The sequence below is a fragment of the Salvelinus namaycush genome, chromosome 7 (assembly GCF_016432855.1).
Source record: "Salvelinus namaycush isolate Seneca chromosome 7, SaNama_1.0, whole genome shotgun sequence".
Classification (NCBI taxonomy): Eukaryota; Metazoa; Chordata; class Actinopteri; order Salmoniformes; family Salmonidae; genus Salvelinus; species Salvelinus namaycush.
The window spans coordinates 28,696,563-28,711,714 of record NC_052313.1 but is presented as its reverse complement, the minus strand read 5'-3'; the positions used below and the strand labels follow the sequence as shown (position 1 = coordinate 28,711,714).

The following is a 15,152-nucleotide window of genomic DNA, read 5'->3' as shown; positions in this document are numbered from 1 at the left end:
TCTAAACACAGGTTTTCTAAACACAGGTTAATTGCGCGACTTCAAACACAGTCGATTTTTTTAATGCAAATTAATCCACTTAGCATTTCTCAGGTGGCTCTTTCTGAATTCCTCGACCATATGCGCTGCGTACCCACTTGAAACCTATCAATAACAATAACACAGTGCCGGGAAGAGGTGGCACTAAGTATACGGAGGGAGAAAAAAAAAACCTGTGGCATTTTTTATTTATTTTTTACAGCCACTTTATTTATGGGTGTTTATTGCCAGAAATTGTGCCAAAATGACTCAGGATAAAACAGATTAATTATGGCCCGGCCCCTTTTAATATAAGTGAGTGCAGTGGCAACGCAATTAAAGCAGATAGCACCGCCATCAGGGAGAATAAACGCCCAACAACATCGCAGGTTGCCTTCTGTTAGCTGCCAAATAAATTCCTTAATTTACAACATTAAGAATCAATAAAAATATAATGCCTTTCAAACGCATCGCTATCAATCAGGGGTGCAACCCAACGCACCTCTAAAGGGGAACTTTTAGTCCGACCGGGGAGATTAATGAGGAAAGGCACTGGGGAAGAGGGAGGGAGGGTGGACGGTACAAACACACACACACTAAAGACTTCAGCCACCCCTGAAAGAGTTTGGAGGCTAGGTCAGGGCTATTACCGGGCTTTGTACTATCATGAAGAGGCATGCTGTGGGTGTTCCAGATGGGTGAGGCATAGCGAGGGGGGGGGGCGGTTTGCTCCACATGTCCTACTGAAGGTTACTGGATCTTGGCTGGACGGTGGACGGTGACAGTGATGTGGGGCAGTGAGACTGGCATCAGGAGACCTCTCTCTTTACTACCCCAACAAAAATGTCCGGAAGAAGAGAGGCACCGAAAACAGCACCCTGCGGGCAAAGAAGCTTAAGAGGGGAAGTTCCGTATTTTGCAACTTGATGTTAGTTGGTTTCTCGCCCTGAAAGTAGTCTTTGGGTCAGGAGAAACTGTAATCCATTTTGTTTTCTTTAAACAGTCACTACAAACTACAGCGAGCCTAACTTTAGCAACCGTGCATTTTTTATTTCACGATCAAATCAACACAATTATTTGGTTTGAAGTTAACTTGTGATTTAAAAAAATAAATAATTACATTACACATTTGCCCCTATCCAGTGCTTGACTTGGACTGAAATTGGTGTCCGTACTGTTTATATTCAGGTGCAGGACTCTACAACACTTTTGAGCTAATATTCCATAAGAGGAACTGGAGCTCAAAAGTAGAACATTTGAGGTGCCAGTACTCGGCTCAGCAGAGCTCCTGTCCAAGTCAAGCACTGCCCGTCACTTCCAATGGCTTGTAGAAACTAGTAAGAACGGCAAGAGACACCGGCAACCTTGGACTCTAGATGCTAGGGAGCACAGATAATAATACTGAAGACTATGAGAATTCAATATGCTTTTATGCTCAGTGGAATTGTATACTCTGGTCTGTAAAAAATGTAAATCATACACAAGTGTTGTTAAGTGGTTTCCGTTTGTGGCGTCAATCCTTATACGTGTCAGTTGGGAGGACAAGTGAGGAAGAGGGATGACCCGCATCCCATATTGTGATGTCCAATCCCATTTCAGTGAGTACCCCAGACTGGCCCACTCCTGATGATAATACATTACCTCCATGACAATGGCAGGCCGGGAGGTCATTATTGAACTATATTAATCTCCTGTGTCCCATAGGCCTTAGTGTGTGTTCCGCGCATCTCTCCACGCAGCAGTGATGCAATCCTAATCTATAACGCCCCCCCCCCCCCCCCCCCCCGGGGTGCAGGTAATAACGGCACTAAACAAATATCAATACACCACTCAAACGAGCACTCACACGTCGTATTTATGGGAAAAAAAGGGAACTTACGGTAGGGTTAATTGAAAGTCAAATTCAAATTAATTTCCCCTGCCTTAATTGCCTGAGCCATTAGCTGTAGTGATCGGGGAGGGGGAGCAGAGCGCGTTTCTATCAGCTGACTAGCCATTTCTCACCGTGGGATGGAAAATGTGGAGACACCAGTCCCGAATGGCACCCTAATTCCCTCTGTGGTGCACTACTTTTAACAAGTAGTGTACGATATATAGGGAATAAGGTGCCATTTGGGACAACTCCCAGGAGGAGTTATGGTGCTCTGATGAGTGGACTGGACCATCATGCAAAGAGAGAGAGAGAGCAAGAGCACAGCGAGAGAGAGAGAGAGGACTTTAGACGCTCCGGACTGTAAAACAGATCAAAATGCTATTACCACATTCTTTGACCGCTTATTTATGTCCCTGTCGGCGGAGGGCTAGCACTGATTTAGCGCCGGCCAAATGCAATCGCTACACAAACAACGAGGCAGGAATCATAGGCTAATGGAAGGCCTAATTGAGAGGCGGTCGGTTGTCATGAGGTAATTCTTCTCCCGTTGAGAATGAGATGACCACTCCCAGACACACACACACACACACACACACACACACACACACACACACACACACAGACACACACACAGACACACACACAGACACACACACAGACACACACTCTCCCACACTCCCACAGCATCTCGATAAACAATCTGCTGGCACATGCATTAAATAAGATTTAAAAACATTCGGCTATAATAAATAGTGCGGTCAAAGGGGGAGGAGGGGGCAGGGAAAACAATGCCTTCAACAGATTACGCATAGGACTAATGAACCAAACTATGCTTTGTACACGAATCGGGTCCAAGTTCTATGTCTTATTTCATTCAAAATTGTTACTTTCTTGGACCTCAAACACAAAACCAAGGACAACGAACACAGTTGTTTGATATGCAGTCAGGTTAAAATACTAGCAGCCATTAGATCTTATAATGAATCAGCCTTATCTCTGTACTGTACCTCTATTATTCAATGACATCGGGTTGGTTGACTCCCAGATGACCTGCTGGTGTCTGGGGCGCAGTGTGACCCTCAGAGGGAACACCAGGGGGCATGGTAAAACCCAGTGCAAGAGGTAGCGGAGCACAGTGCTGCTGACTACATTTCACATCTCATTAACTGATTAGACGGTCATCACACATTGGTTGGTTTTCCATCTAATTACCACATTAGGAGGTGCTTGTTGTTTCAGTTAATGCTTGAAGACGAAGGCGAAGATTGAAGGTGATCATTTGGAGCCAACATACAGATATGCACACAAACACCTTGTATTGCATAATAACTACACCCTTGGGTGCTTCTTAATTATTAAACGTGCACTATGCAGAAATCACTCCACCATTTCCTGAATGCTAAATTTCAAATAGTTTGCTTAATTTCAGTTTATGTGACAAAACATGCAAGTATAGTGTAGAGAATCATTGTACCATCCAAACAGCTGTGGAATATCTTTACCATAACCAAAAATATTGTATTTTCAGCTGTTTGAAGCTGGTGTACAAAACCGAAAGTAAGACGCAAAAAACGGAACCTAAGAACGGGAAGCTTAGAAATAGCGCACAAAGAACAGATCTACCGCTTCTTAGTAATTGCTTTAATGAAAATGACAGATCCATAACACACATTTCTATGTGAATTTGGTCGGGTTGCCCCAAAAAGTTACATACTGCAGCTTTCAATTGGTCAGTTCCTGCTGCAAGCATTTTAGCATACCATCCCATTCTTCCATTGTCTATGATGACAGCCTTGACATTGTCCCCACTCTACACTATATTGGCTACACAAGAACACTGATCACACACATTGATTTCTGTTGACTTTTACAGAGACCTGGAATGAGAGCGGTCTGTCTGTCAGCTAAGACAGCCCGCCCGTGGGCCTGGGTGGTCCAGTGGTCAGTAGCGCCCGCCTACAGCACATTTTCCCGTGTCGGCGTGGGTTTGAACCAACCCACTGCCTTTGTGACACACTATATATCTATCTTTCCTCTGTCGTCTCTCCTCTATTATATAAAAATGCACAATAAAATGTTTCTATTTATAACTTTACCTTCCCCAGTATCCGTCCCAGGAAGTAGTAGTGTCTGGCGAAGGAGTCCCCCACTAGCATCTGGGCGGTGGGGCTAGGGTAAAGCAGGCTCTCGTTGGTGGTCTTGAAAAAGCCCTGGTTGGGGTTGAAGCCCGACTTGAGCAGCTCGTTGAGGAACTCGCGGAAGATGCCCCCGCCGTCGATGCCCGCCTCGTCCAGACCGTGGGCGTTGAGTAGGTGCACCCGGACACGTTTCTTCAGGTCCGGCTCTAGATACACGGGACACGAAGGGAAATCAAGTTAGTAGAGAAAATATACACTGAGTGTATAAAACAAGACAAAGACAGCCCAGGTGAATCCAGGTGAAAGTTATGATCCCTTATTGATGTCCTCTATTAAATTCACTACAATTAGTGTTGATGAAGGGGAGGAGACAGGTTAAAGGATTTTTAAGCCTTTAGCCAATTGAGAGATGGATTATGTATGTGTGCCATTCAGAGGGTGAATGGGCAAAACAAAAGATTTAAGTGCCTTTGAACGGGGTATGGTAGTAGGTGCCATGCGCACCGGTTTGAGTGTGTCAAGAACTGCAACGCTGCTGGGTTTTTCACGCTCAACAGTTCCCCGTGTGTATCCAGAATGGTCCACCACCCAAAGGACATCCAGACAACTGTGGGAAGCATTGGATTCAACATGGACCAGCATCGCTGTGGAACACTTAACGCCTTGTAGAGTCCATGCCCCAACGAATTGAGGCTATTCTGAGAGCAAAAGGGGTGCAACTCAATATTAGGAAGGTGTTCTTAATGTTTTGTACACTCAGTGTACATGCATGTAATAATTGAAATGTAATTTACAATTTAAAAAATCTACATTATGTGTAGGGATAATAGGGAAAATACACGACATTACCAAAAGTATGTACCTGCTAGTCGAACATCTCATTCCAAAATCATGGGCATTAATATGGAGTTGGTCCCCCCTTTGCTGCCAAAACAGCCTCCACTCTTCTGGGAAGGCTTTCCACTAGATGTTGTAACATTGCTGCAGTGACTTGTTTCTTTCAGCCGCAAGAACATTAGTGAAGTCGGGCACTGATGTTGGGCGATTGGGCCTGGCTCGCAGTCGACGTTCAAATTCATCCCAAAGGTGTTGGATGGGGTACAGAGGGCACAGAGGGCCTCCCGAGTGGCGCAGCTTTCTAAGGCACTGCATGAAGCTTCACTACAGACCTGGGTTCAATCCCAGGCGGTGTCACAACCGGCAGTGAGCGGGAAACGCATGAGGTGGCACACATGGGTCTCCTGTCGTCTGGGCTAGGGGAGGGTTTGGTCCGGCCGGGATTTCCTTGTCCCATCGCGCTCTAGCACCTGTAAGTTGACTTCGGTTGAAAGCTGGACGGTGTTTCCTTCGACACAATGGTGCGACTGGCTTCCGCTTTAAGTGAGCAGTGTCAAGAAGCAGTGCGGCTTGGCAGGGTCGTGTTTCAGAGGACGCATGGCTCTCGAGCTTTGATTCTCCCAACTCCATAGGGGAGATGCAGCGATGGGACAAGACTAACTACCAATTGGGCAGAAAAAGAGGTCTTGACAAACCATTTCTGTATGGACCTCGCTTTGGGGGGGGGGGGGGGGGGCATTGTCATGCCTTCCCTAAACTGTTGGAAGCACAGAATTGTGCTGTAGCAGCGATGTAGCGGTAAGATTTCCCTTCAATGGAACAAGGGGCCTAGCCCGAACCATGAAAAACAGCCCCAGACCATTATTCCTCCTCCACCAAACTTGGCACTATGCATTGAGACAGGTACTGTTCTTTTGGCATTAGCCAAACCCAGATTTGTCCGTTGGACTGCACGCTGAAAGCCAATGAGCTCTTCAGTAAGGCCACTGTATTGCCAATGTTTGTCAATGGAGATTGCATGGCTGTGTGCTCGATTTTATACACCTGTCAGCAACGGGTGTGGCTGAAATAGCCAAATCCACTCATTCGAAGGGGTGTCCACATACTTTTGTATATATAGTGTATCTATTTTAGAGTTTATATTTCTCACCATTTCCACATGTCAAGAGGCATGATTTCTTTGACCTGAGGAATAATCAAATCAAACCGTATAAAAGAGGTCACGTTTCAGAATAATGAATGTACGGTGATAAATCAGAGCAGCTATAACTTATAAAGACACATGAATGATATAGATCACCTTTCCAGCCCCTCGAAGGCAGGGCCACCTACTACTACAGTTTTTAATCATGTGACCCAACAAAAGTGCTCTTCGAAATTCAAACACAAAAAGAGGTGACTTAAAATAATTGATTTCCCCGCTTTTATGCGAGCCATTAGAATAACCACGATCACAATTATGCTTTAGTGAAATCCAATACTTCAGAGACCGATGGGAAAGCTAACCTTCATTTCTAATGGGATCTGCAACCTCGGCTAGAATATCTGGATTTTATGGACCTCAAACAGAAGACAAATACCGTCTTGGGCTGCGTCTCAATAATATCTCCTTTCTAATGTGCACTCGTTCACTACTTCCCACAAATCTAAAAGCATTGGATTGGTGGAGGTATGGGCTTGTGGGACTATACACCATATTTATTAAACCAGTCATTTCCATCCAAACCCGTGAAGAGAAGTGAACAAGTGCACACTTTGGGAGAAAGGAGAGATTATTAGGACGCAGCCCGAGACATACAGTGCCTTCGGAAAGTATTCAGACCCCTTGACTTTTTCCACATTTTGTTACATTACACCCTTATTCTAAAATGTATTAAATAAATACAAATCCTCAGCAATCTACAGACAATAACCCATAATGACAAAGCGAAAATAGGTTTTTAGAAATTCTTTCAAATTTATTACAAATAAAAACCAGAAATACCTTATTTACGTAAGTATACGTAAATACGTATACTTTGCGATGAGACTTGAAATTGAGCTCATGTGCATCCTGTTTCCATTGATCATCCTTGAGATGTTTCTACAACTTGGAGTCCACTTGTGGTAAATTCAATTGATTGGTCATGATTTGGAAGGACACACACTTGTCTATATAAGGGCCCAAAGTTGACAGTGCCAGTCAGAGCAAAAACCAAGCCATGAGGTCAAAGGAATTGTCCGTAGAGTTCCCGAGACAGGATTGTGTCGAGGGACAGATCTGGGGAAGGGTAGCAAAACATTTCTGCAGCAAATAAGGTCCTCAAGAACACAGTGGCCTCCATCATTCTTAAACGGAAGAAGTTATGAACCACCAAGACTTTTCCTAGAGCTGGCCGCCCGGCCAAACTGAGTAATCGGGGGAGAAGGGCCTTGGTCAGGGAGGTGACCAAGAACCTGATGGTCACTCTGACAGAGCTCTAGAGTTCCTCTGAGGAGATGGGAAAACCTTCCAAAAGGACAACCATCTCTGCAGCACTCCACAAATCAGGCCTTTATGGTAGAGTGGCAAGACGGAAGCCACTTCTCTGTAAAAGGCACATGACAGCTCGCTTGGAGTTTGCCAAAAGGCTCCTAAAGACTCTGACCATGAGACACAAGATGTTCTTGTCTGATGAAATGAAGATTCAACTCTTTGGCCTGAATGCCAGGAGTCACGTCTGGAGGAAACCTTGCACCATCCCTTCAGTGAAGCATGGTGGTGGCAGCATCAGGCTGTGGGGGTATTTTTCAGCGGCAGGGACTGCGAGACTAGTCAGGATCGAGGCAAAGATGAACGAAGCAAAGTACAGAGACAGTTCTTTGTTGAAGCACCTTTGGCAGCAATTACAGCCTCAAGTCTTCTTGGCTATAACGCTACAAGCTTGGTACACCTGTATTTGGGTAGTTTCTCCCATTCTTCTATGCAGATCCTCTCAAGCTCTGTCAGGTTGGATGGGCAGCGTTGCTGCATAGCTATTTTCAGGTCTCTCCAGAGATGTTAGATCGGGTTCAAGTCCGGGCTCTGGCTGAGCCACCCAAGGACATTCCGAGACTTGTCCCGAAGCCACTCCTGCGTTGTCTTGACTGTGTGCTTAGGGTTGTTGTCCTGTTGGAAGGTGAACCTTCGCCCCAGTCTGAGGTCCTGAACTCTCTGGAGCAGGTTTTCATCAAGGATCTCAAAGGGTCTGAATACTTATGCAAATGTGATATTTACATATTGTATTTTTAATAAATTAGCAAACATTTCTAAAAACCTGTTTTTGCTTTGTCATTATGGGGTATTGTGTGTAGATTGATGAGGGAAAAAAACTAATGTAATCAACTTTACAATAAGGCTGTAACCTAACAAAATGTGGAAAAAGTCAAGGGGTCTGAATACTGTATCCCTCCTCATCAAGCCGTATCCCTCCTCAGCCTAACCACGTACCGTTTTCTGGGGAGAGCTTGTCGTAGGCGTCCTCGTAGATGTAGTTCCGTCTGATGGTGACGATGATCCCGTCCAGAAGCGGCCCGTCTCCCTGTACGTCCCGCTTGTCCGCGTAGATCAATCTCTGGAAGATCTTCGCCACAGGGACACACAGAGATAATATGGCAAGCAGTTTTAATGACAGACTACCTATAGCCAGCCATGTTTTAAAGGACCTCTATTGACTACATGGACTATTTCTAATGGATGTAGTCAACAATAAAAGGCGATTTTATTTGAAACAAATTTAACTGAGGTGAAAATAAATATTCAGTCATACATATTACACAAGGGTTTTGGTTTTCTAACAAGTATACATACGCTTTCAAATATATTGGTACCCGTGCACTTTATAATGGAGTGCAACGGAGCAGAATGTTCTGTTTTTTCTTCAAAAAAATTATTGAATGCTATTTTTACCCTGTAGGCACCTGCGACTTACCACAGGTGAGAAATTACACAGTAAATGAGAATCTTTGCCCTCGACCAAATTAATTCGAATTTTGAATAAATTAGTCCAGGCCCAATTTTTTTTTACATCCATTTCATTATTTATTTGATATTCTTCTAGGTCCTTTGCAGTTGTAAATCAAACAAATACATGTGCAAACACCAAAAGCTTTTTCCATTTCAACTTATTTTAGAAGAATGTGTGAATCATGCAAGGGTGCCAATATATTTGAACGCATCTGTATGGAGCAATATGCAGAGATGAGATGTAGAGTACCTTGACTCGTTCCTCAAAGGGCACGACGAAGGGCAGCTCGGTCAGAATGGCCAAGTGTCTCTCCTCAGACACAGACAGCTGTGGAGGCTCCATCCCCACTAGAATAGAATAGAACATGTTTTTGTCCTGTAAGGGAACTTCTTCAACAGAAATACAGTACAACAACAATGCTTAAACTGCTCTACAACAGTCAATCTGTCTGTCTTCTACCCATTAATCTATTTATCTATTCATTTATCCATCCCTCCATCAATTAACCCATCTAACCACACTATCAATCTGATCCTCCATCTAGGTATCTATCCATCTGGCCCTAATTCATCCATCCATCTATAAATGCCCAATGCAGCGCCATGAAGGGTTTCCATGACGACATAGTGTGTGGATAGATGCTGAGACAGCACTGTGTGGTAAATGTTTAACCAGCCTGCACGGAGCCCATAGGTTCCTTTACCAGAACCTAAACCCACACTTCTTCCCTGCAGTCTCCCAGAAAACCCAGACACTTCTTTATGGAAGGGGTTAAACCCAGAAAACACCCAGACCCCATTTTTTCAGTTAGCCCCCCCATCCTACCTGCCTGCTACCTTACTCCCTCCCCAACTGCTAACCCGCTAGGCCCTCTCCCCACGCAGCTGACTGTTTACAGGCAGCCCATCACCGAGTGCTCAATCCTCCCTCAACCCCTCTCTCACTAACACACACTTTTAATTAACTCAACGGTGAGCTGCCTGTCCACCTGACTGGCCGTTTCCATTAAGCAGACGTTCGTAACCGTTTAGAACCCAAAAACTGCCACAACAGCAGAGTTAAACCACCATTCTCCCCCCCTTCCCCTTCATTGTCCCCGTTCGAGCGCAATTATTCTGCTCAATTAGTCAATCCTATCTGCATTTCGGCCATCAGGTTTCCATTGGTGAGGAGAAATATGGCCCGGGGGTGGTCAATACGTTAGCCATTCATCACCCGAGGGCCTGTCCATTTAAGGAAATGAAAAAAGGGAAGACAAACATACAGCCAGATGTGTCTGAGCTCATCAGGACTCTCCGGCTAATTTAATTGATCCTGTATCGGGGCTGGCTGGAGTGGCATTAGGCAGATCATACACGCATTGTTATCTGTTTGTTTTCACACCTGCTCTCTCTCTCTGCCCACTGCCGGAGGCCCTTTGATGCAGCTCTAAATTAAACAACATATGATCTTGGTTGTCTCGCTCTCGGCCCATTGCCATCCCTGGCTCTTCGCTAAGGCATCAGGAGTGACTTGAAGGAAAATAACATACCTGAGATTACACCTGAGCTGACCTAAGAGCTTAATTTACCAGAGATGGCACAGTGTTCCCTGTACCCAAATTATGGTGTGGCAACTAGGGTGTTCCACTGCACTTCTAGAATCTGTGACGACAATCAGTGGTCGGTTCACCCATAGCAGGAACTAGGGTTGTCACAATACTTCAAAGTATCATAGAGTTAAGTCTGCTTCCTGTTTCCTTTTTTTGCCATGGAAAATCGTGTTATCTTGATACTGGTATCGTGAACAAACCTAACTGGGACTACTTTTTTTATGTGGGATCTATATTGTATCGTACCATCCAGTGTGGACTGCAGGGGCCCGATGCGTCCCATCCTCCGCGTCCTCCACACGTGTCTTGCCGAGGGGACGTACAGCTGGGTCACCTGGAGAGGGAAGAGCAGGGCTCCAGTCAGCGGGACTGTGCTAACAACATCCTACATAGGAAATAACGTGGGTCTAATACAACGGCCTAACAGCATGCCACAGGGACTATGTTTATGCTCACCTTCCAGTATTTACAGTATGCATTGAATGTATTATGGTGTATTGTTGTAGTGTATTTTGTATGCTGACCTTACAAAATGAATTTCCGTGTACACGGACAATAAAGTGATCGTAATGTATCATGTACGTTTACACAGATACTCCTCAAAGGCATGTCAGTAGCACAGTTCATGAAAACATTGCATGCATCTCCACCATAGATGTCACAAAGTTGTTTATCAACTATAATTACATGTAATGCCAAGAGCTTTAAGTTGTGTTCATGACCACTGTATGCAGTCATAACGGTGGATTGAAAAAAGGAAGTGTTCGTGAAGCGTTATTGAGTAAACCAGATGAGGGATTTGCCTGATAACCTCATTAAGGGTAACAATCTAACGGCTGAGAGCACGGTTACCTTATCTGCTCTGATGTTGACCTCTTCGGAGAGCCAATGACCTGCCGGACAGAAGGGACGTCTGATGTCACGAGCCTTCACCATCTTCACCAAGTTAGTGATCACCTGTGAAACGCAGAACAATAAACAATCAAAATAAAAGTCACACACTGGACTCTCAAGAGAACATGCCACTCGCTTTCTTCGTAGTATATAAAAACTAATAAAAAAATTGGCTTAAATGGTTTCGGCTGTAATAGGTAAGTCAATGTGAAATGAAACCAAACGTCACACAAGTGATAAAGATATATGTCATTTTAACCATGTCATTTTCAGGTCCTGTGCGGCTCGGTCAGTAGAGCATAGTACTTGCAACGCCAGGGTTGTGGGTTCAATTCCCCATGGGGGAGCAGTACGAAAAATGTATGCACTCACTACTACTGTATGTCGTTCTGGATTAGAGCGTCTGCTTAAATGACTTAAAAGTAGAAAAAGTTAAAGATATGTGCTATACGGATGTCATTTTAAAGCATACATCCTTTCATTTGTTAACAAACAAATCTATTTGCGTGGAGACTCGACAATAAGATGCTTCCTCTTAAAAAAGCAATTTGCGAGCTGAGCCATTAGTGTGGTATTTAACGATAGTATAAAAGAGAAATGGTGGTGGGGGTCGTCCCTCCACATCCAGCACCAGGGTTAATTATGGGCCAGTCTGTCCAGTCTGCTGACATCAGCCGCGGGACGGAGAGCAAAAGATAAACTGTGGTAATGACCAGTGTAACTCCTCGTTGTTCTGTAAGATAGGGGTCAGGGTGAGAGTTGTTGTGATATCCATTGTCTTACTGTGCAGTAGAGGGTGAAACAAGAGTGAAAATTCATTCCTGTCCTGTTAATAACTAAATATGTCTGTCTTGTACTGTCCTAACCATTTTTTGTACTGTCCAGTCCGGTCCAGCGAAAAACATGCCTTTTGCATCCTATCCCATGTCTTACTCTGTGCAGTCTTTGGATAGGAATGTTAGATAGAAGTTGATCATCACTTTCGTCAGCTGTGTAGGTCATATTTGTGGAGTTCACAACTTGAGATGATTAGCGGAGAGAAGACTCCACTGTAGCGACTGAACTTGTCACATCTATATTGATCATTTCCATAATCTTACTCTACAGTCGTTACCGGCACTAGCTGGGAGTATTCACACACATAATTACCCTGAAACAATTTTCAATACAATAACCAGGCAACATCGTTTGAATGGAAGTGTTCTTTTTAAAAACGCACATCGTTTTTCCATACAGGACGCACTCAATCTTGGGCCGTCATCAGCGACGACCGGAGTCGGTATTCTCGGTAATAACGGGGAGTGCAAAACGCTGTTCGCGGCCCCGGCGATGGGTTCGGAGAGACTTACCCCCGACTCGGAGGAATGAATAAGCATTCCTTAATTAGCACATCGGGTTAAGTGCACGACTTAATGGGCTTTCCCAAACTCTGCGGTGACATCTCTCTCCAAACATGGCCAAGAAGAGAAGTTCCATTAGCAATATTAATAGAAGCTTAGTTGATCATTTTCATTCAATTAACTTCTTTCAATTAAATAGATAGCTCGACAATGGGGGTGATAAAAGATGGGCGAAGGACGGCTGATGACTCGAACCAAACATTAGCGTGTTACGGGGTCAGCGGGCGTTAAAGCAACTGTAAATCCAGCCCCCCCGTTCAATTTGGAAAATGCATTTCCACTGCTCTCCCACTTCTTTAATGGGTCGTTTTAGCTGACGAGAGGTGTTTGCTCGCCTTGAACTGTTATGAAATTCTTGCCGCATTCGTACACTGCCACCACCTCTGCTGAAAGAAAGTGCTGCTCACTTTCGAGTCCCTCTCTCAAAGAATCGCAGCCAGAGTCGCTTAATTACTGTTTCAGGGAAAGTAAGTGGGAGAGGAAAAGGATAGAGGGGGGTAAGGACGAGAGTGAGAGTGAGTGAGCGAGCGAGAAATAATTAACCTAATGTTGTCATCTGCCTCATTTCCTTTCAGTAAACAGCCAATGAACGTCCTCACTCAGCCATGTCTAGCCACGCATACTCGGTTTCTCCTAACTAACCCAATTTGAGTTTCGACGGTTGCTGATCAACACATTTTTGTTATTTACAATTATGTTTGCCATGAGAGCAACAGAAGTCAAAGAAGACCCTTTAAAGATACATACAGTATGCAACCATTTTCAAAATCTGCTACAGGTGCCTACAGAGTGAGGACAGAAGCCAGTTGGGACTCGGGAAGCATTCAAATTATGAAGTTTACTATTTTGTTTTAGAATGGAATCCCATTTTCCTTATTTGGTATATATTTAGACAATTGGATATAAAAGGGGAGACTGAGAAAGGAGGAGAGGCAGAACTCCGGACTTTGGCGGGGGACAACATGCAGACTAGAGTTGTGGCGGTGTTACACACTAAGCCACACTCACCGTTTCTACATGCTTTGAATCAGATTTGAAGCCACTGTCATGCTAGGGCGATAGGGGCTGGGCGGGGTAATCACCTTGAAGAGCTGAACCCAGCGTTTCTGCTCGGCCTGGATGCGCTGCTGCACCTCTGTGTTGGTTTTGACTCCCACGCTGCGGAAGGCGGCCATGTACTCCTCGCGGTGCTCCGTCTTGGTCTCGGGGTAGGCCAGCTTGATGATGCCCAGACACGCGTCCCTCAGCAACTGAGACAAGTTCACCAGCTCGGACAATGTGAACGGCATCATGGTGGTATTGCTGTGGCCTGAGGAAGGGGTGGACAGAAGGAATGGACAGTTGTTCACTGTTACTCAGTCATTGAACACAGGCAACATTTTCCTATCGCAAAGACACCTGCACTGTAAGCGAATGCACTGCAAGTGAAATGATCATTTTGCAGCGCGATTTAAACTTTTCTTTGACAATTTCCGTGAGGAAGATCTCTAGTTAAACCAGGGATTTAGTAAACAACGTGATACACACGCCACACGCAACGCAATCGTGAGGTACTGTATCAGAGCTCCCGTTAGTCAAAAGGTTGCCAGCATAGCTGCCTTTGCGAGGAGAAAATATCGCCCTACATCTCTTACCCACTGAATATCAAGCAAGGTGGAGGATGTTGTGCAGCAGCAATGTGGTGTAGTGTAAAAAATGTGTGAAACTATCCATCTGGATACAAATAGATTTGTTTCTAGAAGCATTTCAATTCAAAGTAAAACAAAATGTCAGCTTCACACTGATTCAAAACAAGAGGCAGGTGATTTTGAGACTAGGGTTGCGTCCTTAATGGCACCCTACATACCCTGGTCAGAAGTAGTGCATAGGGAATCGGTTGCCATTTGGGATGCCACCTTGGAGACTAGAGTTTGGAGGAAGCAGTGTTTCCTCTATATTCATTTAGCAGCGGTGCGGTGCCACTGGTAAATCGTTGCCGCCACTTCCACGAATATGATAATTTTGGGGGATTTTAAAATGTTTTCAGAGTAAACCCTAAACGATTAAAAGCAGATATAAAGTATGTAGCAAAGATAATGGAGCTTTTTTCTTTTTTAACAAGATAATCTTTGAGAACTGGCCAAACAATCACCAGAATAAAAACTAGACAGTCAGGAGAATACATTTTAAATAATTCATAGCATAGGGCCCCCATTGATTTTCTTATAATGTTTGAGTCACTGAGATAGCATAAGAACATGGCATAAGCCATGGCAAAATGTGTAGAATTGCTGAATATTTTTCGCTCTGCCCCATGACTAAATGTGTAGGATAACAGAAAACTCTTTAAAACAGAAAAATGTTGTCCCTATGGCCAAGATGAGAGCCTCTAAAATGTTAAGTCGGAGACGGTGCTGTTGGCCCCACATTCGCCCCCCACCCACGCTAACTTTGCCA

The 15,152-nt window shown here is 44.5% G+C and overlaps 1 protein-coding gene across 2 annotated transcripts in view; it reads right to left on the bottom strand.

The window, feature by feature from the left end:
- ube3c (ubiquitin protein ligase E3C) overlaps positions 1 to 15,152 on the bottom strand; it is a 42,483-nt gene that overhangs the window by 15,555 nt on the left and 11,776 nt on the right. For both annotated transcript variants that reach the window (XM_038997899.1, XM_038997900.1), the window contains exons 14-19: positions 13,799 to 14,025; positions 11,275 to 11,379; positions 10,669 to 10,756; positions 9,081 to 9,178; positions 8,315 to 8,447; positions 3,988 to 4,235 (exon numbers count right to left, since the gene is read on the bottom strand). In XM_038997899.1, coding sequence (XP_038853827.1) covers positions 3,988 to 4,235; positions 8,315 to 8,447; positions 9,081 to 9,178; positions 10,669 to 10,756; positions 11,275 to 11,379; positions 13,799 to 14,025 — 899 coding nt within the window. The remainder of the gene's footprint in view (positions 1 to 3,987; positions 4,236 to 8,314; positions 8,448 to 9,080; positions 9,179 to 10,668; positions 10,757 to 11,274; positions 11,380 to 13,798; positions 14,026 to 15,152) is intronic.